This window comes from Vigna unguiculata, chromosome 8, assembly GCF_037176805.1.
Source record: "Vigna unguiculata cultivar grain cowpea cultivar isolate G323 ecotype 2 chromosome 8, ASM3717680v1, whole genome shotgun sequence".
NCBI classification, from domain to species: domain Eukaryota; kingdom Viridiplantae; phylum Streptophyta; class Magnoliopsida; order Fabales; family Fabaceae; genus Vigna; species Vigna unguiculata.
In genome coordinates, this window is record NC_140799.1 from 91,004 (window position 1) to 113,245 (window position 22,242).

Here is a 22,242-nt window from a genome sequence, read left to right on the forward strand (position 1 = left end):
TTTTTGTAAATACAATGCAATAATTGTGTCTCATTTGTTTTTAATGATGATGCCAATGATTTTTTTGTATGGGGATACTAACAGACTGCAAAAAAATTTCCTAAGCATTATAAGGGTCAACTAGATGTAAAAAATTCTAATATTAATAATGGTGGTGTACTGGACTTGGCATCTAAGCAAACCAAATGATTTGTTAAGGAGAGAAATAACAAATGCTAAAACTACGAAGCCAGACATCCCTTCGACGAAAAGGAGAAAATGTGTCTTTGAATCTGTTGGTTTACATAAATGCTCTACAATCGAGAAGCAACATAAGATACCATAAAAACAATTTGGAAAAACAATAGAGAGCAACCTACTTTCGTCAAGTGATTTTGTGTGCTCTAAGGGTTCTCGTAACTATCTTTTAATAGCTAGTAACTTTATTCTCGTAAGTTACTCAACAATTATAAAACTTAACACCATGGTACAATACACACTATAAAGCTGTATACATGATCATACATTAAAATATCCCTACTTACCTTTAATATTTATGATAAAAAATAAATATTAAAAATATAGATTTTACTAATAAACTGACAAAGACAAAAATTATTACTTTTCTTCCAAAATATTTTCTTTAACTATTAATTTAATTATTTCTTAAAGAGTGTAGATAAAAGTCAACTAAAAGTCCAAGTTTCTATCTATCTAGTTCCAGGCTATAAAAGAAATGCATAGCATTGAAGACTTTCAACCTGGACTACAACAGAAACACCTGAAAAATGAAATATTCAACCTTCACGTTTATAGGCCTTAGATTGGATACAGAACATCTTTTAAGAAATCCTTGCCCTCCCACTCTAGCATTTCAAAATTGAACTGCAAAACAATTCCTAACAATTGGTACGTGATTGAAAACTACGGTTAAAATAAAATACAAAAAAACTGGTAGCATACTGACAGTGTACATTACACCATAGTAATATTAAAACACATTAACAAAATTATTAAAAATAATGTATTATTACTTTTTATAGATTCACGAGCACTCGAAAGAAACATTATGAAAATATTGCCGAAAAGAAAAGTCAACTACCTACATCAAGGCAAAAATCATATAAAAAAAAGAAGTGATGCTTTAGCTCTAAAATTGATAACAAAACTTATCACTATTAATTCTAAACTGTTTGTGGTAACAGATATAAATTAATTTTAAACACTTTATTAGTGCCGCTCATTTCTCCTTATTGCACCATATTCCAGCAGTTATATTTATCTTTCTAATTTCATATTAGTTTATCAATTTATGAATGAAAGCTGACTAAAATAACAATAAACTAGTTACTTTTGTATTATCAAAGGAACTATATGATTGGTATTCGTGAATCCAACTGGCAACGTTAAGCAAATCAGCACAACATAAAAACAGAGTTATTAACCAAATTCACATCAACTTAAATTGAGACATAGTAAATTTATGCTCAAACTATGCAAGTGTATTTAATTAATTCATACTTGGTTTCAAATGGCGTTTACTTGCTATATTAAAATGCTATGCACAGGTCCAAGAATTTCATTCAACTAGTTGTGACACAAACATGGCAACAACAGCAGTTACCCTTACTGGACTATGACAACATTAAATCACATGGCCGCAAAAATTTTTAAGCTGTGACAGTAAAAATTATGTGACAGCAGCAGTAACCAATTCAGGTCATATTCACATCAGGAATTTTAACTCAACAACAATTCCCAATTCAATTCCCAACATTAGTATAAAATTAATATTAAGCTCACTAGTAAGGTTACAAACTCTACCTTATGAGGAGGTTGCAGACCGAACAATGATAAGCACCATTGCACCTTTTGCAAAACATGAACTTACTTGCAAAACACTTTCTTTCTCTCCAGCAAAATACTCTGCATCAAACAATAAATTAAAATTGTTTCAATAAATTTTCCTAATTATACAATAAAACTATCAAAATTATAGAAAATTGAAATTTAAAAAACTTGAATTCATATTCTTTTGGACAGACTAAATGAGTGTTTGATTTAGTGTCTCTTAAATGTTTAAATCGCAACAGAGTAGGATAAAGAGATAAAAACCCACCGAAAAGAGCAAGTTCAACACACCACACAAATCAATTGAGCTTTGTATCGGTTAAAGATTTTGAAACCCTAGTTATTGGGCTCACCGTCTTCGTCGTGTTCATCACTAGCGTCAGCTCCACCTTCGTCTCCGCTCTCATGCTCGGCATCGTGGTCGATTGCCTCCATAGTGCTTTCCTTGTGCCTGAGGAACTATTCCTCGACGAGCCAGACGCCTCTCAGACCATCTGATTCCTCTCCTTCCTCCGCAGCCTCGCCATTCTCGCTGCTGCCATTCTAGCTGGGCGAGGATCCTTGGATGTGACGCTCTCTGTTCGCTCACCTCTCCGTTCGCTCTCCGTTTCTCCTTTCTCCTTTTCTCCTCTTCGTTTCCCCTCTTTTGTTTCACCTCTTTCTCCTTTCTCCTTCCTTCGCCTCCATTTGCACCTCCATTTGCGCCTCAGATTGCCGCCGTTCGCATTTGCTCGATTGGGTTATTTGGTTCGATTGCTCGCATTTGCGCCTCAGTCCACTCCTTTTCTGTTTCTGGTATGACATTCATCAATGTATTGTTGCGTTTTTGAATTTAATCTTGCCTATTTTTGATTTGAGTGGCCAATTTTATGATTAGGGTTTTCTGTGCGAGCAACATTTTTGTGATGTCTATACCTTGTCAAAATATCTTGAATGAATGAATGGCTTTATTTCTGTCGAGCTTGAGTGGCATTGACATATTGTGTTGATTGCATTTCATCTTCATATAGTACATAGTTCGCCGTTGTTGCTTGTGCTTGCGGATCACTTGTCACTTGCAATTGTCAGTTTTTGGGGTTGGATTTGAAAAAATCCTGGCAAACTTTAGAAACAAGTTTAATATTTTTTCTTTTTTGTCTTATCATGTATATTTTAGTCCATTGTTCCAGATACAAATGGATTGGGTTGAGAAGTGAATCAAAATCAAGTGCTAGCTCACGGTTATATGGTAGACTCGTTTATTAACATCCATTGGTGTTTAATCTTTTCTTTAAAATCTATTCAAGCTATGGTCACCAAAAAAACAGGGCTCGTGCTCAATTTATTTATTGACTTGGATGGAGCGTTAATCTTATCCCCAACACAAATTACGGCTACCAAGACTTCTCCTCCTAGTATCTTTTATTTTTTGTATAACTCACACTAATTAAGAAATGTTAATTGCCAAGTGGCTTCATTCGTGAGATTTATAAAAGAATTTTGTCAAGGTTAACATCTCTATGTATGTGATACTGTCAGATGTGTTGGTTATAAACATGATATGCCATGTTTATAGGCTGAGAATTATTTACTTTGTGGGGGTGAATTTGATATCACACACTGCAAGGATTAAACTTGTAGAGATATAATTATCTGTGCTTTGTTAATTAAATTTGTAGAGATATAATTAAGGTCTTTGCATTGACATAACTTTTCCCCTTCTGTGTTTTGTTGTTTTTTGGACAATGCTTATGTGCAATGAATTATTTCTCCAAACATCATGGTTCTGCCAGAGCCTAAAAGTTTCGATTGTATATATTTTTTTTTCCAAAGACACTGTTGTGGTTTCTAGGAAAATGATTATGTAAGATTATTTATGTTGCATATTCTTTTCACTTATTTTATCTGTTTTATTCTGCTACATTAGCTGCATAATTAGACTAATTTCTTCAATGCATATTCTTTTCATATTCTGTATTTTTGACTGAAATTTATTAACAAATACATTCTTTTTTGGGGTTCTGCATACTAGTTATTTATGTTGGTACATTATTGGTGTTGATGTTTGCATGGATCTGCAGCAATTTTTTCTCTCTAATCGGATATTACATGGCATGAACTCCAATTTGATATATACCTTCTCTATTTGTATAGGATAAAACTTGGACAACTTGCAAGTTAAAGCTGCTGCAAACTTTGTCCAGCTTATTTCATATAATATCAAGGTTTGAGCTTAAGTCATGTTCTTTGCAATTCAATAATTTTAGTTAACTCTTTCATTTAATTATTTTGAGGATAAAATATATATGTTTTGTCCTTTATTTTATAATTGCTTTGAATGAATACTTTGGTTAACTAATTATTTTAGTTAACTCTTTCATTTATTTGTTTTGAGGATAGAACACCTTCCTCTTGTTTGTATGATTTCTTTCCTAAGTAATGATTTTTTTTTCTTTGGTGTTTATTTTGTAGTCATGCCAATAGATAAATCGTGGACTTCTAAACCACGAAACACCATTGAATATTCAAATGGGTTGAATATTTTTTTGGATTTTGCTTTTGAACATGGTAATGGTCGTGTTATTAAGTGTCCATGTTCAAAATGTGGTTTCAATAAATGGCAAACTAGGGATGCGGTTCTAGAACACTTAACATGTAGACCTTTTCTTGAAAACTACAAAACATGGTATATGCATGGTGAAGGACCAAGTGTAAGTGATTCCATGGCTGGTAGAAGTGCAAATGTGGTTCAAGATTTTTTAGAATCTCAAAATCCAATGGAAGACATGTTGAATGATGCATTCGGGTTTGTGGGAAATGATGTTAATGATTTTGACAGGGCTACCGAAGATGATGGTGTGCAAGCTAATATGATGCGTGATGAAGGAAATATAGATTTTGATGCTTTGTTGAAGGAAAATAACCAACCATTATACGATGGTTGTACAAAGTATTCAAAGTTATCATTCATGTTGAAGTTATATCATATAAAGTGCATGTGTAGAATGAGTGACAAAGCAATGACATTGATTCTAGAGTTGCTAAAGGACGCATTTGAACATGCTAAGTTTCCTAGCTCATTCTACGAGGCCAAGAATTCAATTAGCAAGCTTGGTCTTAACTATGTCAAAATACCAGCTTGCCCAAAAGACTGCATGCTATATTGGGGTGAAGAGAATGAAGACTTAGAAGAATGTAAACGATGTAAGATGTCTAAATGGAAAGATAAAAATAAGAAACAATATGCAAAGATATTGCGTTACTTTCCTTTAAAGCCGAGATTGCAAAGATTATTTATGTCTCCTAAGACAAGTGATTCTATGACATGGCATGCATCAGTAAAAAACCAAGACGAATTGATGAGGCATCCTAGAGAAATATTAAAAAAAATAAATAATTAAATATTAAAATTACGTCATTTGATATATTTGATAATGACGTAATTAATCTCATAATAAATTGTAATTAATTAAATTGGTGACATTTAAAAATGTCATAATATAATGATAATAGTGTTAGTTTAAAGTGTCGTTTTTCACATTATATTTGTCATCCAGTGAAAATATTACGTCAGCTTTAACTGACGCTTTTTGCCTCTTTAAACCGCCACTTTATACGTTGTATAAAATGACGGTTGTTGCGGCGGTTCATCTATAACCGCCGTATTATACTTTGTGACGGCAAGAATTACGACATTTCAGAAAACCGTCGCTCAAGTAAATAACAACAGTTAAAAATGACGTAAATTACAAAAATAAACGTCGGTATTTACATGTTTTTTTGTAGTGAATCTTGAAACTCTTTTCCCATTAATTTTATCTTGTTAACAATACCCAACAATTTGTTTGAGTATTCTTTAATTGTCTCTGACTCTTTCATTCTTTGCATCTCGAACTCCCTTATCAAGTTCAAAACGTTCATGCCTCGAATCTTCTCGTTGCCTTCATATTCTGCTTTCAAGTATTCCCAAATTTCTTTAGGAGACTTTAGAGTCATGATCCTAGTCATAATTATTTGTGAAACACCTATAAACAAGCATGACTTTGCCTTTGCTCTATATATAGGATATATCAATAAAATATAAAAACATGTTCCTCCATATAACATATCACATATATCTCTCTTTATCTCTCATATTTTCAAAAGCTCTAAAAACCCCAACAATTTTGACCCTTTTTTAACTACTAAGTTGTTGTTTTTGAGTCATTTAAACAATACTTAACTAATTTTTTTCGGGTTCGAAACTTATCCCATTGTGTTTAACGGTGGGAATCCTAGAGGAAAGAATATTAATCATATTTTTTTCACACCAATAATATCACTATTAAAATTCAAAAATCGGAATGTTATGTTAATTCTGAACCTTTTTTAATGACTAAATTGTTGTTTTTGAGTCACTTAAACAATACTTAACTAAATTTTTTCAGGTTCAAAACATATCCCATTGTGTTTAGCGGTGGAAATACTATAGGAAATAACGCTAATCATATTTTTTTTCACAACAATAATATCACAATTAAAATTCAAAAAGTTGTGATGTTGTGTTAATTTTACCCTTTTTTAATGACTAATAGTGGCGGAGCATACAAGGGGCAGGCAGGTGCCACGGCACCCCCTCTCCAATTTTTTTAATTTTTTTTTTCATTATTTTACATTTATTTTTTTTTAAATATTTTAAATTATTTATATATTTTAAAATAAATAATATTATATTCAAAATGAATAAAAATTAAATTAATTATTTTTTATTTATTTTATAAAGTACAATAATAAATAATAAAATATAAAATTAAATATATAAGAAAACAAAATTATTAAGATATTTTTAATTTTTTCTCTTAATTATCTTTTGAGTTTTTTATATGTTGTATTCTTCTTTTATGTTTATTTATTTTCTTTTGTTACTAAAAAAAAGTTAGGTATAAACTCAATATTTCTATCCTCATCTTTTTATATTTTCTCTTCCATTATTAAATAAATAAATAAGGTAATTTTCTCTTGTCTCACTTGATAGTAAACTATTTCTTTAACATTTAGTATTATTTTTTTATCTCATGACCTTTTTGTATATTAATTTTTTATTAATATAGAAGAAGAAACAATGTACTATGTGATTTTTCATAGTCAATTTTTAATTGTAACTTGATTATCATAGTTTTTTTTAGTAATTATGTCTCTCAACTTTTGATTAGATTATGATAAATTATTTTTTAGTCTTAAACTTATTTTCTAAATAGGTATATTAATGAAAAATAAAAAAATAAATTTATTTTTTAAAATTGATAGAGAAACTACTAGTGAAGATGAAAACATGATAATATAGTTATTTATCGCATAATAATGAAATGAAAGTTTGTGAATATTTTTTGAATCAAATGTATGTTAATAAAACGGAAGATGAATATTTTGCAGATAATATGATTATTTACATCGAAAAAAGTTAACTGAAAAATCTAATTATAATCAATTTCCATGAGTTAAAAAATATGACAAAAACGATAGACATTCCTTTAGATTGTGTAATTTCTTTGATAATTATATATGTACTAGATTGTGTATTCATTTTTATTGAATTAGTCACAAAAATATTAAATATATAAATTTTGAGTATATTATTTTAGCTCTCCCAAAAATTTCGGTGAAGATCAGCCATTGATGACTAAGTTGTTGTTTTTGAGTCACTTAAACAATACTTAACTAATTTTTTTCGGGTTCGAAACTTTTCCCATTGTGTTTAGCGGTGAGAATACTAGAGGAAAGAATGCTAATGATATTTTTTTTGCACCAATAATATCACAATTAAAATTCAAAAAGTCGAAATGTTGTGTTAATTTTGACCCTTTTTTAATGACTAAATTGTTGTTTTTGAGTAACTTAAACAATACTTAACTAATTTTTTTTCGGGTTCAAAACTTGTCTCATTGTGTTTAGCGGTGGGAACACTAGGAGAAAGAATGTTAATCATATTTTTTTTCAAACCACTAATATCACTATTAAAATTCAAAAAGTTGAAATGTTGTGTTAATTTTGACCATTTTTTAATGATTAAGTTGTTGTTTTTGAGTCATTTACTTAACTAATTTTTTTCGAGTTCGAAACGTATCCCATTATGTTTAGCAATAGAAATACTAGAAAAAAGAATGTTAATCATATCCTTTTTTCATCTATAATATTACTATTAAAATTCAAAAAGTCAAAATTTCGTATTAATTTTGACCCATTTTAATTGACCGAGTTAGTTTTTTTAGTCACTTAAAGAATACTACCACCCATGTTCTCCTCTCATAAAGTCCGATCCATATTTCTATCCACACCCTGTCTTTTTCTTTTTCACCTAAAAATCCTTACCCACTGTATCGACTCCACGTGGCAGATTTTTCTCGCTTTCCACATCTCACACTAACACACACTTCTCTAACCCACACACAATTTTTTTGACGTTTTTTCACACACTCCTCATCCTAACAAACTTCAGAACAACAGAACAACACACGAAAAAAAAGATAACACCTCCCCACTCATTCACGAAAAACCTCACCGGAACCAAACCCTCACAGAACACTCCCCTTCTACGATTTCTATCTCTTGTCGCTCCTCCTCCGCAAGCCGCCACGCCTCAGCCTCCTGAAACCTCATCCACCACGACCATCAGCGTCAACTACCAAAGCTCGCGAACTGGGCCTCCGACGGCAAGAGCCGCCGCTCGCCCTCGCCAACTACTGCTGGAACCTCACTAGTGCGGTACCTGAGCCCTAAGCTGCCAGTCGCCACTTTAATAGGTCTCAAATTCAGTCCTTCGAAATCAAGTTCGTGCGTGAAGCACGAATCTTCAACTAGAAATTTGAGAAGCTCAAACCCGCTGCCGAGGAGGTCGAGCACGTGGTGGCGCTAATGCTTCCCCTGTGAAGGTCAAAGACGGTGTTGTGATTGTCCTGTGAGATTTTTATCGTCGTTCATTATAAAATTGTAGACATTTGTTTATTTTGATACATTTTTGTGTTTGGGATTGGTATTGGTTTGGGTTCTGAGATTTTCAGTGATATGAAATGGTTTTCCAGTGAAGTTGTAATTGCACCTTTATTGTGTGTTTATTGGTTTAGGTCTTTCCTATATATATATATATATATGTGATTATGTGAGTATTTAGGCTATAGAAAGAGGGTTATGGATACTGATGTGATGGATTTGTTTACAAATAAAACAGTCAAGAATTACAGAGTACATTGAAAAATTTTGGAGAAGGGTTTTGGGTGAAGATAAAGAGTGAAAGAGATCTAGATATAGGGAGTGAAATGGGGTCCATTGTTTGTATAAGTGATTTGTTTGGTGGTTATTCTGTGATTTGTGTAATGAGTAATTGTAGTATTGCAGACATTACTAGTAAAAAATGAAGACAACATTACACTAAAATAACTTCAACGAGAGCTTTGTTACCTTTTAATATTATTTCTTTTTTATGTTTACTGAGTTTTTAAATGATTGAAGTTGTAATATGCTAGAGTTGCTCATGCCTAATCAATTTGGAAGTCTTGGAGCCAAGCATCAGTAATTTGCATATAAATGTTGCCAAGAGAAAAGAATGTACTTTACTTTTGAGTGAAATGAAAAGAACAGTCTTTTGATAACATGATAACATGATCTGTCTTAGTTGCCTACTTTGTGAAAGAGCTATGGTGTAAGCATTTTAATTATTGAGAAATTTTTTAGCACAATACGATGTGAGCCATATTATGAAACTCTAATTTCTGTGTACAGATTTATGATTTACTAAAAGAGAATCACGTGGTTTGTCTTGTATGCAGCTTTAAGTATCCATGCTTATATGTCTTTTAGCTTTAAAGTTATTGTATTCTTTGTTATTTCTCTCTGATAATGCTTGAATGGTATGTTGCTAGCCTTTATGTCAACATACTCTGTTTTGTGGAAATAAAATTTGGAATGAAATGTTTCTCCTCCCTTTGTTTACCTTTATATCAAACAATAGCCCCATCTTACCTTGTGTCTAGGCCTAACCCCAAGTTTCAATCCGGGGATTATTCTGCAAGTGGTTCTTACTTCAATTAAGGATTGCGGCTTAAATTGATTGTTTTGGGTCTTCTCAGCCAAAACTGGAGGTAATTCATCCTTAGTCTTTCTTAAACTTATGGTTCTAAGCAAATATCAAAGAACACTTAGATTATACACTTAGATTACACATGTTTATTGCATTTATTATTGATTTAAAGATTAAAATTTGTTTTTACTACAATAGATATTATTTAATGTAGTTCTAATTTTATATTTTTTGTTTGTTATTCATATTTTTTAAGAGATAGTTTTGGTTACGTGGAAATATTAGCATTAAATGGGACATCTTATTTAAAATTTATGAGGGTTAAAATTAACAATTCTTTAAAGGAATTGAAAACCTAATGAAGTTAAATTTAGAACCATAGAAAGGTATATTATTCGTAAAGAAATAGGAAAGGAAGTCACCCGTAACATTAATGTAATTGAATATATGATATTTTTCACTTTTCATAATATGAATATGTACCAACTTTTACTTTTAACATTTTGTGTCATTAGGTTTTTTATTTTATAATTGAGATTGAGAGAAATCACTTAGTTGTTAAAAACTTCTGTTTTGACCTTTTGTTCATACTTGATACATTAGATAGTATCTGGATTTTAATAATATACTATAGCTAGGGTCACTTGGTTAAGTTTATGATATGAAGTTTGTCTTAATCAGTTTGACTGATTGTTAATTGATTCTGAGTGATTAATCATGTTTTGGACATCTTTGTAATTAAAAAAGAATTAAGGTAATTGTATATGTAGTTTCATGGTAGACACATGTTGAACTGTGACTATTGGCTTATTCATAGATGCTACCATCATCCACTGTTCTGTCTCTCGCCGGTGCTGGCACCGTACTGACGGTGATTTTTTCCGGCGAATTGGGTCATCTCAAAGCCAAGTGTTCTCCCAGACCCAGAAAGGTTTTCAGCCGTTGGTGCATAAAGGAGCTTTATTTACAGCAACACTCCATCAATGGTTTCAAGTCCAAGAAGCAAAACTCACTTTCAAGCTTCGCATTCGGTAAAAAAGCCGAAGACAGCTTTTTCTCGGTAAAATATAATCTTGTTCCTTGCAATTTTCGGTTTTTTTTTTAAATTGTTGGTTAATTTAATATAGCTGCATAATATCATTTTAAAGTCCAGTTACAGTTTGGATAACATTTAGCACTTCATAAATCTTCTGGGTTGAGTTTGAATTTTGGGTTCCAAGGGAGAAAAGACTTAGATACAATACAAGTATCCTTTTGTTTATATTTGGAGTTTTACCTTATTAACATATATTGATTACCAACCTTTATTATGACAATTATTGATTTGAAACTCCAATTCTGGTTGGAAAACATTATAACTACCTAAGGAACAACAAAGTTTTGTCTTCCAGAAGGTGACAAATTGAAAATTTGAAAGCTTACTTTTATAAAATGTTGACTTAGGCATGTGTTCCGGTCTGGAATTAGGGACCGAACCAGAACTGGGAATCAACTCTGCCATCAAAGACCCCCCCTCTTTCACCCGTCCCTCATATATATATATAGGGTCTTTCAGTCTTCAAACGGCTATCTTACTGCCAGATCTTTAGCTAACCAACCTACCCACTTCTCCACTATTCTCTCCTGAAATCTCGCATGGGGGGTGGTTATTCCTAAAATCCAGGGATATTTGCTTGTCACCTCGGCCATCTCGACCCAAATGCTAGTCACCTCAGTGACCTCGGTCCAAATGCTCGTCACCTCGGCCCAAATGCTCGTCACCTCGGCCTGTGACTGAAATTCGTTGTTTTATGATAAATATTGATCGAGTCAGAATCCAAATGAGCATGTTGAGGTCGGCCATTCCCTGGACGGCACAGCATGCAATTGCTTGCTTTGAAGTTTTCAATTATACAAATTTAATTCACCTATTTCACCCTGATTTTGGTGAAAAAAAAAGAGTATTAGTTTTCATGTCCTTTATCATCATGACAACAAGTGAACCTTGTCATCTTCGCCACATTTCTTTTTCCAATCCCCTTGTTATTCATCGCTATATATTCTAGTCTTGAAAACAGTGTACCTTATGAACTCACTTGGATGTTAACTGCTAATATTGAGAATATAGGTCAATTGTCTTTTATAGGACTCTTTCACATTTTATTTGTTTGTATGCTGCATGGATTTATAACATCAAATTTCAACTGACACCCTTTCTAAGGAAATTTAGATACTTTTGTAAACTTTGTCATGTTAATTGCAGTTGATGATCATCATTAAGGGGACGTAAGTAACAAAACTTGTGTACTTTGCAGGATGTAAATGAAGACACAGATGACATGTATGAAGATTTAATTAATAATTATGGAAAAGTGGTATTTAGTAGAAAAGACAAAAAGCCTGCTAGCGCAGAGATTGATGATGATGCTGAAAGCCTGTCATGTAAGCTGAAAAGAAGTCTTGTCAAAGAATTTATTTCCACCTTGTTTACATTCATGTACAATCTGTCTTTCAACCTTTTGGATTATATCAGGTTTCTTTAAGAAGATTCATCTGTCAGACTATCTGAAGGATGATAAATTACATAAGAATCTTGTAAAGCAATTTAGGAATAACAATATTAAAAAGTAGGGAGTTCATTTCTATAGTTTTTAGGTAGGTATATTACTTAGAGATTTAAAAATATATATACAATTTTTGGAGGTTACGCAGCGATAGGAACTTGGTTATTGTGGTGTGCTTAAGTCACACATTGAGTAACATGGAATCTTTGGTGGAGTATTTAAGTGCTTTGTTCTTGCCCGCTTAATGGCTAACTTTTGAGGTTGAATTTCCAAGTGTTTTAGTACTTATGAATTGGTATCAAAGCCAGTTGTTGGTGTGTCATAAAGAACTATGGATGTTCGATTATGTATTGAAGTGAATGGTTCTCTCTCCTTAATAGCCTAGACTTTTAGGGTGTGTTCCCCAAGTACACAGATACACATGCAACTATGAAACATAAATTCTGGGAGAATAAAGTTGAAATAAATTAATGCAGAAGAAAATAAGGAATATTCTTGCTGCCATGGGGCTGTAAAAGGAAGTGAATACCCATAAATACCCTGATCTGCCTTCACCTTTGTTGGGTGATTGGAGCCTCATTTAAATAAATAACCTAAGCTCCAATGTTTTTACTGGACTCAGCTTGTTTGATATTTTGAATTTGTTTAGTTTATCTATTTGTTGGTGAAATTTTTTTATTGATATCGTTGTTTAACTGATAAATGTAATTGTTTTCATGTGTGGTTGTAAACAAAATCATGGTACTTACCATGCCTCCATGGCCACTCTCCACCATATACCTGTTGTGCTTGAATTTGGCCAGGCTTTCAGTTCTGTGTCATTCTGACTTAATTGATGAGTAAGTAGATTCTGTTTGTAAGAATATTACTACATATGTGTGAACACAGTTAATCTCCATGTTAATTGTTATAACATTAAACATATACAAATAAATTTTAGTGGTACAGTTATAATTTTATTAAGTACTTGAGTCAATCTTCTTTGTGTGTTTCGAAGTAGAAAATCCTCTGCTAACACCTAATTTGTACATATGTTTTCTCACATTAGTTTTTACTTTTCTGTTTAATGTTCTGTACCATGGAATCTTTCTGTAAGATCATGTTATTTTCCCCTGAATACTAATACAAGTGTGTTCATGATAGGACTAGGAAGGTATATGTTAGGAGGAAAGTTGTTAAAAAATAGGTGGTTATAGGTTGTTGTCTGGTAGTTTGGAGGGGGGAGAGACTTTCAATGGAAGTTTATATATAGGGATAGGTAGCCTTGTCTTAGGAGGAAGGTTTTTGTAAAGGGGAGTGAACAGGATTATTGCTATCCTGTGTGAGGAGGGAACAATGTCCCTGGAAGCTTTGTACGTGTTACTTTGTTGGTTACAATCGAATAATCATAGGCTATTCAGTATCTTCGAGTGTGATATCTTTTTCTGTGTGCGAGTGCCGATAAACTGGTTTCACTTATCTAGAAACCTAACGGTTCAACTGTTGGAAAAACTAGTTCAGTTACTTTCTTCTTATACAAAACTATTTAAGAGAGGGAGAAATATAATGAGCCTCAAATACTGTCTAATTACTTAGTGTCATATTTGTAGTTGCTATGGAACTGGCTTCGGTTGCAAGCAAGGTTAAGGCAGCAGATATAAAGGTCTTGTTTGTGAAGCCACTTGTTTACTTTGTTGGTTACAATGGAATAATCATAGCCTATTCAGTCTCTTGGAGTGTGTAATTTTTAATATCCTTTTGTGTGTGCGAGTGCTGATAAATTGGTTTCACTTCTCTCGAAACCTAATGGTTCAACTGTTCGAAAAACTAGTTCAGTTACTTTCTGCTTATACAAAACTATTAGAGGGAGAAATATAATGAGCCTCAATAGTGTCTAATTGCTAAGTGTCATATTTGTAGTTGCTATGGAATTGGCTTCGGTTGCAAGCGAGGTTAAGGCAGCAGATATAAAGGTCTTGTTTGTGAAGCCACTTGTTTACTGGACCCGATTTTTTATCATAGCTACAGCATTTTCCCGTCCGCAGATTGATGCTATTGGGTAAGGGCTTTGTCACTGATATCTTTGTACTGAGAAGGCAATGTTTGAGGATTTCATTTTTGTTGATATTGCGTTTTAGGTCCAGGATGAGAGATCGAGCTGAGAAAAAATATGGAAAAATTCCAACAGGAGATACAAAGCCCAACTCATGGACCCTGTTGGACTTCGGTAAGTGATTTTAAATTATAATATAGCATAACCTGCTAATAGAAATCTTGTTTTCACTTAAGAACAAAGCTTTACATGCCAATGCCATCGTACTCCAACCTCCCTTCTAATAGGTACCATGTAGTGCTGCCACTCAAATTGATGCCATCTTACTAAAGAACGTGTTTCTTAAGTTTTATATCTTACATTTCTAGCCAGTTTCTTTTATGATGAAAAGAAGAAAACTTTTAGAAAGGGAGGAACTTCATTTTCTTGAAGGATAAAATATCCACCTGAAAATTAACGAAGAACAGAGCCTGCTGCAGAAAGCAAGAGTACATCAATACAGTAAAGCCCTTTAATTGTCTCCATTTACCCGAAGAAATCCCTTGAAGTTGGCCATTGCACTCCAACAAGATGTATAAAGCATACACATGCAAAGACAAAACTTGTTAAATACTTTGTACTCCAACATGATGCAACAACATAACTCAGAAGATTCTACCCTCTTTGATCCCACCAGAGCCGTTTTAGCCAATCAACAAAAAATTGTGTCCGAATCCAAAAAGCCTATATAATTCCACAGATCAAGAGTGCACTTGGCCGATGCGTGTAGTTAATTAATGGAAACGGTTGCTTCACTAGTTCTGGATTAGGCTTGGTTTAGTAATCTTGTTAAGTACTGTGTGATCCTGGTGGGTCTAATGATTGTTTATTGGTTACAGGTGATGTTGTTGTACACATCTTCCTTCCCTCACAGAGAACTTTCTACAATTTGGAAGAGTTTTATGGTAATGCAACACCGGTAGAGCTTCCTTTTGAGAATCAACCACCATTTCGTAGTTGACAGCTCCTTTTATTTGCCAGTTGTTGTAAAAACTCAAGATGATCAAGACATTTATAATGACCAGCTTTGGTTTGTTTACGTGAGTATGATGTAGGCTTCCAATGTCCTTATTAGCAGGAGTGGAGAATCAGTCAATGGGGAAGCGAAAAGGCACAATTTCACTGCATTTAGAAGTCTTTTTTTTCTGAATTTTTACATTAGAGTGGTAATTCCTCTAAAAAATCTTTACCAAATGGGAATAGAGACAAATTGCTGAAGTCTGTCTTGAAATTCGATATCTGTTAGTTTGAATTAGGTGGGTTTTGTAAAAAAATTTATTCTTTTTCTTCCATATTTAAAACAGGAGAAAGAGAACAAGAAAATGATGATTCAAAGGAAACTTTTGCTCTCTTCCTTTCCTATTTACTTTGGACTTAAAGATAAGTATTTTTCCGAATATTTTATAATGATTCCAAAATTAATTAAAATGAATTGATAAACTCAATTCCAACACTTGGTTGGTGCACGACAAATATAAATATAGCTACTTTCAAATAACAACTACAATATGAAATACTATATTTTATATTTTTTTTTTAAGTTAACCAAATGACGTTGTAAATATTATACAAAACTATTGATATTAGGTACTATAGTTTTAATAATAAAGACATTTAATAATATAATATTTTAAAAACATTGAGCTTCCAAATGGTTATTGTTTAATCCATCCTATTGTTTTTTTATCCTATAATTTTGAAATATCAGTTATACTCTTATGAGTACGTAGTTTTTTGTTTTTTCAGTTTAAGTTCTAGATAATATAGTTCGTAGATTTTCTAAATTACATAATTTGGAAAAAAAAAATGTTATATTTTTGTCTTTTAGGTAGTGCAATTTAGAATGAAAAAAGAGTTATATTTTTTTGTTTGCACTATATAATCTGAAATGTTAAATTATTATTTTAGATTATACATTAAAAAATATAATTTTTTTTTCCTATTGAAAATCTGTCAAATACTTAACTCCTTTAGTACATTTCTGTTTCCAGCAGTTTTTTAAACTTTTTTTCTTTGATCCGTTGCACTGTTGTAGAGTAGATTTTACATTGTTTTTTACTTCCCCCACTGTTATATTGATCTTCAGAGGTTGTATGTGTTGGTATAACCGATTATTTAGAAATGCATGTTTTTAAGCTTTTCCTATTGCAGTTATATAATCAATTACCAATCCGTTATATTAGGTTTGAGCAATTAATGAGGAGCGTGTATAATCGATTATACGGAGAAATAATCAATTATGTCTTAGATGTTGAGACATGTTTTTGATAACCAAATAGAATAATCAACCACCATCTAATATAATTGATTATATGCATGAATTTTGCACTTGCAAAATGGGTTTTAAGATCTATATAAAAGGGTAAGTTGTATCTTTACTTAACTTTTACAAGCAATCTAAGAAGTAAACAAGCGTTTTTTTTCTGAGAACAACACACCTTTTCCAAGTGCTCTAAAGATTTGAAAGATCAAAGTGTTGTCTTGTGCTCTGAACAAGGTTTCCCAAGCGCTTATGTTGTAGTATATTCTTTCCATTTGTATTTTCTAAATTGTTTCTCGGTTTGTTTTTGTGGTTTTATTGTTGTAATATAGTTGATAAGGCTATACATTTGTGTGAGTGGTCAAAGAGTAGATAGAGGCCAAGATTCTCTTGAAGGGGAGTCAATAATGGATAGGTCAAGGCTGATACACAAATTGGTAGAGGTGTCAATTTGACTCAGCTCACAGGGCTTCCCTAACCCATATGGGCTAGGGCTAAAAAATTCCACATTGAAAAAAAGTCCCCATCAAAGAAGTTCGCACAGTCAAAAACCCCACAAAAGTTTTGTGGGTCAGGGTCAACCCATGGGCTTTCATCTTCAACATGAAAAATATATTATTATCTGTGGGACAAGCCCGACAATCTGGACGGACCCAACAACTCGAACAAGCACGACGACCCGAACCTGTCTAACAACCCGGACCTGTTCGACGATCCCAACAAGCACGACGACCCAAACAGGCTCGACGATCCAAACAGGTCCACCGATCGAACAAGTTTGACGACCCGAACAAACACAACAACCAGAACGGGCCCGAGGATCTGGACGAGCCTGACTATTTGGCCGAGCCCGACTATCTGGATGAGCCAAACGACCCGGAGCAGCACGACGGTACGGACGGGCTAGAAGACCAATACAGGCCCAACAATTCGGACGGGTACAACACCCCAAACAAGCTTGACGACCCAGACAAGCCTGATAACCCGGACGGGCCCGACAATCCGAATGGGCTCAACGACCCGAACGAGCCTGACGACCAAAATGGGCTTGTCGATCCGAACGTAACCGAGGTTCTGGAAGGGCCCAATTATCTGAACGTGTCCAAGGATCCAGACGGGCCTGACTATCTGGTCGGACCAATGATCCGAATGGACCAAATGACCCGGACCAGCACAACGACACGGATGGGCCCGAAGACTCTAACGGGCCCGACGATTCAGACTGGCCTGGCAATTCAGACGGACACGACGATTCGGACTGGCCCAACAATTCGAATGGGCCAAACGACCCGAACAAGCGTGACGACCCAAATGGGCCCACCAACCCAGACAGGTCCGATGAACCAGATGACCAAGATGAGTTCGACGACTAGAACGGGCTCGACGAGTCGGACGGCCCTTACAATCAGGATGGGCCGAACGATCTGAACGAGCCTATCTAAACCGTCGAATTTGTCCAGATAGTCAGGTCCGTCTGAGTCGTCAGGCCCGTCCAGGTCGTTTGTATCGTCAAGCCCGTCTGGATTGTTGGGCCTGATCGGATCGTCGGACCCGTCTGGGTCATCGGTCTCATTCGGGTCTTCGTGCTCGTTCAGGTCGTTGGGCAAGTTCGAGTCGTTGGGCTCGTTCGGATCGTTGTGCTTGTTTAGGTCGTTGGGTCTGTCGGACATGTCTGTTTCATTGTGTATGTCCAACTCGTCGGGCCATCCGGCTTATCGGCACTATTCGGGTCATTGGCGTCGTCTGGATCATCTAAATCGTCATGTTTGTTTGGGTCGTTGGCCCGTCCGGATCATCAAGCTCGTTTGTGTCGTCAAGCCTGTCTAGATCGTCGAGCTTATCGGGATGGTTAAGCCTGTTCGGGTCGTCAGGCCTGTCCAGGTCATCAAACACGACTAAGTCTTCAGGTTTGTCCATTTTGTTGGGTCGGTTCATGATTTTAGATGTGACCCAAACCAGAAAATGAAACATCAAGCTAAAAAAGAACAGTTTGATCACATTGCTGCTAACTTTGAACTCAAGTTTGGGGAAACTGTGAGTATGGTTCAACGGCGTGAAAGAATTCTTAGGGAGCTTGCTTATTCTAAGCAAAGGCAGCAGTTTTTCCAGAATAATCAACAAAGGATGATTCCACAACAAGCAAGGCCAAGCATAGCACCCAGTTCAAGGCAATCACAATAGATGAGGCCACAAAATTTTGTGCCACAGCAGTAGTACAGAACTGACCCTACAATTGAAGTTGTGTTCAAGACTTGAAAACTCAAATAGGGCAGTTGGCTACCTCCATGAATGAGTTGATGCATAAGAAATCTAGAACCATCACAACCCAGCCCGTGATTAGCGCTAGGGAAAATCAGAACCAGTGATAGAGGCCTAGAAGAAACACCAAAAAGAGGAGTTTTTACATTCTGTTTTAGAAATTTTTTCTGACAGTGAATTTTCTTTTCTTTTTCTATTTTTCTTTGCTATTTTGATCCCCTTGCACCTTGAGGACAAGGTGTCATTTAAATGTGGGGGGAAAGGCTCTTAAATTTTTGAAATTCCTAGCTGCTAGTAATTAGTTTGATCTTTTAAGGAATTTAAGTTAAAAAAAGTTCTCTGATTTTGTTCCAGTTTTACTGTTTCAGTTTGAATTGCTTTTTCATCAGTTTACTAGTTCTCTTTTTTCTGTTTTGATCATGTTAATAGTATATATTAGTAGTTTAATTCCGTATTTTGAATTTTGAATGGACTAATCAGGTTTCCTAGCTCTATATTATTCCTTTGTGCTGAATTTTTTAGTTTCACTAACCGTTTAATCTGTTTTGATTTTTTTTACTGTTTAAGCTTTCTTACATGTTTCCTTAGCTTTCCTAAGTTGTTTTGAGTTGTAGAAAAGTGTTTTTGAAAGTCTTTAGGTAGTTCTAACAGTTTTTAGCTATTAGAGTTGTTGTTTTCAGCTAGTTTTCTGGCTTTGAGCTATTTTTGCTCCCCTAGACAATTTCTCTCTGTTTTTCAAACTTCCTAACATCTTTCTTTTAAATTTTTTTAGCTGTAGCAAGTTGGTTTAAGAGTTTTTAAAAAGTTTTAACAGTTTTTAGCTATTAGGAGTTGTTGTTTAGATTTCTAGTCTTCTTTTTCTCAGTTTATGTCAGCTTTCATTTTGAGTCAGTTTTCTTTTCTGTTTTAAACCTTTTAACATCTTTCCTTTGTTGTTTTAAGTCTTAGGAAGTTGCTTTTAAAGTCTTTTAATGGGTTTAAAGATGTTTGAGTATTGGAGTTTCTGTTGAGTCATTTTAATCAGTTTTCAGTTTTAAATTCTTCTCACAGTTCTCATTGTTTGTCATCTCATTGCCTGGCTGCTGAAAACAAATTTATGGATGACATTTATGTTTGGATCACGTGATGTACATGGAAATGGGGACGAGAAAATGCAGAGAAAGCTTGAAATCCGTCAATCTGAAATTTTAAGAAAAACATGGATAGAGCTACTTAAGTAAGAGTAAAATGTTAAAATTAATTTTTTTTCAAATATATCATACCATTATCCCCTTCATCTAAACAAAATCATTTTCATTATCTGAAATCAATTATTAGGCTACCAATAATCAATTCTCTCTCTGGCATAATCTAGTTCACATTATGAATACCCAAAACTGATAGTAGAAGAGACATAAATGTAATTGGATAGTTGCCGGTGAAAGAGATGCATGAAATCAATTACGTTAAATCATTCCAAAAGTCTTCCTCTTTTTATTTGACTCAATTTGATCCCTAATTTTGAAAAATAGCAACAATTCAGCTCTAATCGTTAACTATGTCAGTGACGGTTAAATGAACAGTGACTAGGCATGTTGATGTGTTGTTTTTAAGTGATGTGGCTTTAGTTGAAATAATGAGCTGGAAAAAATTATATTAGTTGAATAATATAATTAGGGATTGGACAGAATAGAAGGGGACGAAAATCTGATTAGGGGAAACGAAACGATTTAGGGTTCTTTGAGAAGATAAGAGAAGAGAAGAGAAGGGGGAGGAGGGTGTTCAAATCCAAGTACAATTGTGGTAGTCGTTGGTCTAAATCGCGCGTTCATTTAAATAGAAGGGGGGAAAAGGTGAGTTTCTCTCTATAATATGTTCATTTGTTTTGTTCGTTGTGTGTTGTGGTGTTTGTATTTTGGGGAAGCAGAATATTGGTCATAGGGCTTGTGTGTTTTGGGGGAACCACAGTATTGATTATGGGGTGAAGGTGTTTAAATATGGTTATGTTGACCCACCATATGGAAATGCTTTTGCGATGTGGTCCCCCATGTTTAAAGTCGTGTTGAAGTGTCTCTTTCAGTGTGGTTTGTATTTAATATTTTTTTTTTCGGTATTTGATTAATATATAGGTGATGAATACATATTTTTGCCCTCATTTAATGTTTAATTCTGGGTATTTAATTGAATTTGTGTGCTTAAAGATTGATTTAATTGAGATTTCCTATAATTGGGTTTATTGAGCATGAGATACAAAAACATGTTAAAAATAGCTTTTTAGTTGCATAAATGTTCTTTGGATATTTTGAGTGTGTTAGTGCAGTGGCAGCTAAGTTAAGCTCATGGAGGTGTGGAAATAAATTGCTTAAAGTTTCATGACACCTTAAAGATAAATCCAAGAATAAGAAATTATCAAAAGCACAAAAATCCTAGCCAAGCATTCTTTGAAGACGGCAAGAAAAGCTTGAAAAAGTGAAGAAGTTTGGCTAAACCAAGAAGAGAGCAACAAAAAAATTGGACCTTGCGATTTTATTTATCTTTATGATAGAACATAATTTGGGAAAAATATATCTTCAGATATTTTATTTAATATTTTTAAATAATTATCTTATTTAACTATATCATAAAATATTAAAAGATAATAACTACCAAATCTTTTTAAATATGACAAGATCTTTTTGAATCTTTTTAGATCCACAACAAACAAATATATCTTAAAGATATTGGATTATTTAGAAGATAATTTGAGGAGATTGCAAAGGGTTGATTTGGAAAATTAATACAAATATTAATTGGTGATAATTTATCATATATTTTTGATTAATTAATTAATTTAATTATATTAGATATTGATATTATCAACCAACTATATTTGTCAAATAGTCTATATCTCTCCAAATATTTTTAAATATTTAGCTTTATCTTTATTTTGAAAGATATTTGAGAGATTTTACCAACCGAAAAGCCCAGTCCAAGTCCTATATAAAGAGAACAAGGGGGAAGCAAAAAGAACAAGCTCGGGACTTCGGAGTTCAGGAACCCTTAAGGGGGACCTAATTTCGTTTCCTTTCTCTCTCTATTCTTCTTTTATATTATTTTATGTTTCATGAAGTGCTAAACTTCTTGGGTTGATTCCATTGTAATTTCATTATGGATTCTGAGTTAGAATGAAATAATTTCTTTGTTCTTTTTATTATTGTTGAGGTTTTAATTCATCTATGTCTTTTATCATTGAATCACTTAAAAAGTAATGATTTTAAATCTATATACA

The 22,242-nt window shown here is 33.6% G+C and overlaps 2 protein-coding genes and 1 long non-coding RNA gene across 7 annotated transcripts in view; 2 read left to right on the top strand and 1 right to left on the bottom strand.

The window, feature by feature from the left end:
* Positions 1-2,448, bottom strand: part of LOC114193927 (uncharacterized) — a 6,735-nt gene extending 4,287 nt beyond the window's left edge. For 3 of the 5 annotated variants that reach the window (XR_014984073.1, XR_014984075.1, XR_014984072.1), the window contains exons 1-3: positions 2,099-2,276; positions 1,804-1,905; positions 782-864 (exon numbers count right to left, since the gene is read on the bottom strand). This is a non-coding gene — a long non-coding RNA (uncharacterized LOC114193927). Of the gene's footprint in view, positions 1-760; positions 865-1,803; positions 1,906-2,098 lie in introns of all 5 variants that reach the window. The other 2 variants (XR_014984074.1, XR_014984076.1) reach the window with 2 other exon arrangements.
* Positions 1-9,883, top strand: part of LOC146884009 (uncharacterized) — a 23,214-nt gene extending 13,331 nt beyond the window's left edge. Inside the window, exons 8-9 of the transcript XR_014984069.1 lie at positions 3,964-4,034; positions 9,816-9,883. The gene's annotated coding sequence lies outside the window, so the exon portion shown is untranslated. The remainder of the gene's footprint in view (positions 1-3,963; positions 4,035-9,815) is intronic.
* Positions 8,710-15,826, top strand: LOC114193926 (protein Iojap, chloroplastic-like). Its single transcript, XM_028083926.2, has 7 exons — positions 8,710-8,743; positions 9,816-9,923; positions 10,680-10,922; positions 12,157-12,283; positions 14,305-14,443; positions 14,523-14,611; positions 15,316-15,826. The coding sequence occupies exons 3-7, from the start codon at positions 10,680-10,682 to the stop codon at positions 15,435-15,437; spliced, it is 720 nt and encodes a 239-aa protein (XP_027939727.2). The 5' UTR covers positions 8,710-8,743; positions 9,816-9,923; the 3' UTR covers positions 15,438-15,826.
* The last annotated feature ends 6,416 nt before the right edge of the window (positions 15,827-22,242 follow it).

Excerpts from the sequence above, each read along its gene's own strand:
- LOC114193926 (XM_028083926.2), top strand. The coding sequence starts at position 10,680 with ATGCTACCATCATCCACTGTTCTGTCTCTCGCCGGTGCTGGCACCGTA. Across the intron at positions 14,444-14,522 it reads CCGCAGATTGATGCTATTGG|GTCCAGGATGAGAGATCGAG; the intron begins GTAAGGGCTTTG and ends ATTGCGTTTTAG. Across the intron at positions 14,612-15,315 it reads ATGGACCCTGTTGGACTTCG|GTGATGTTGTTGTACACATC; the intron begins GTAAGTGATTTT and ends TATTGGTTACAG.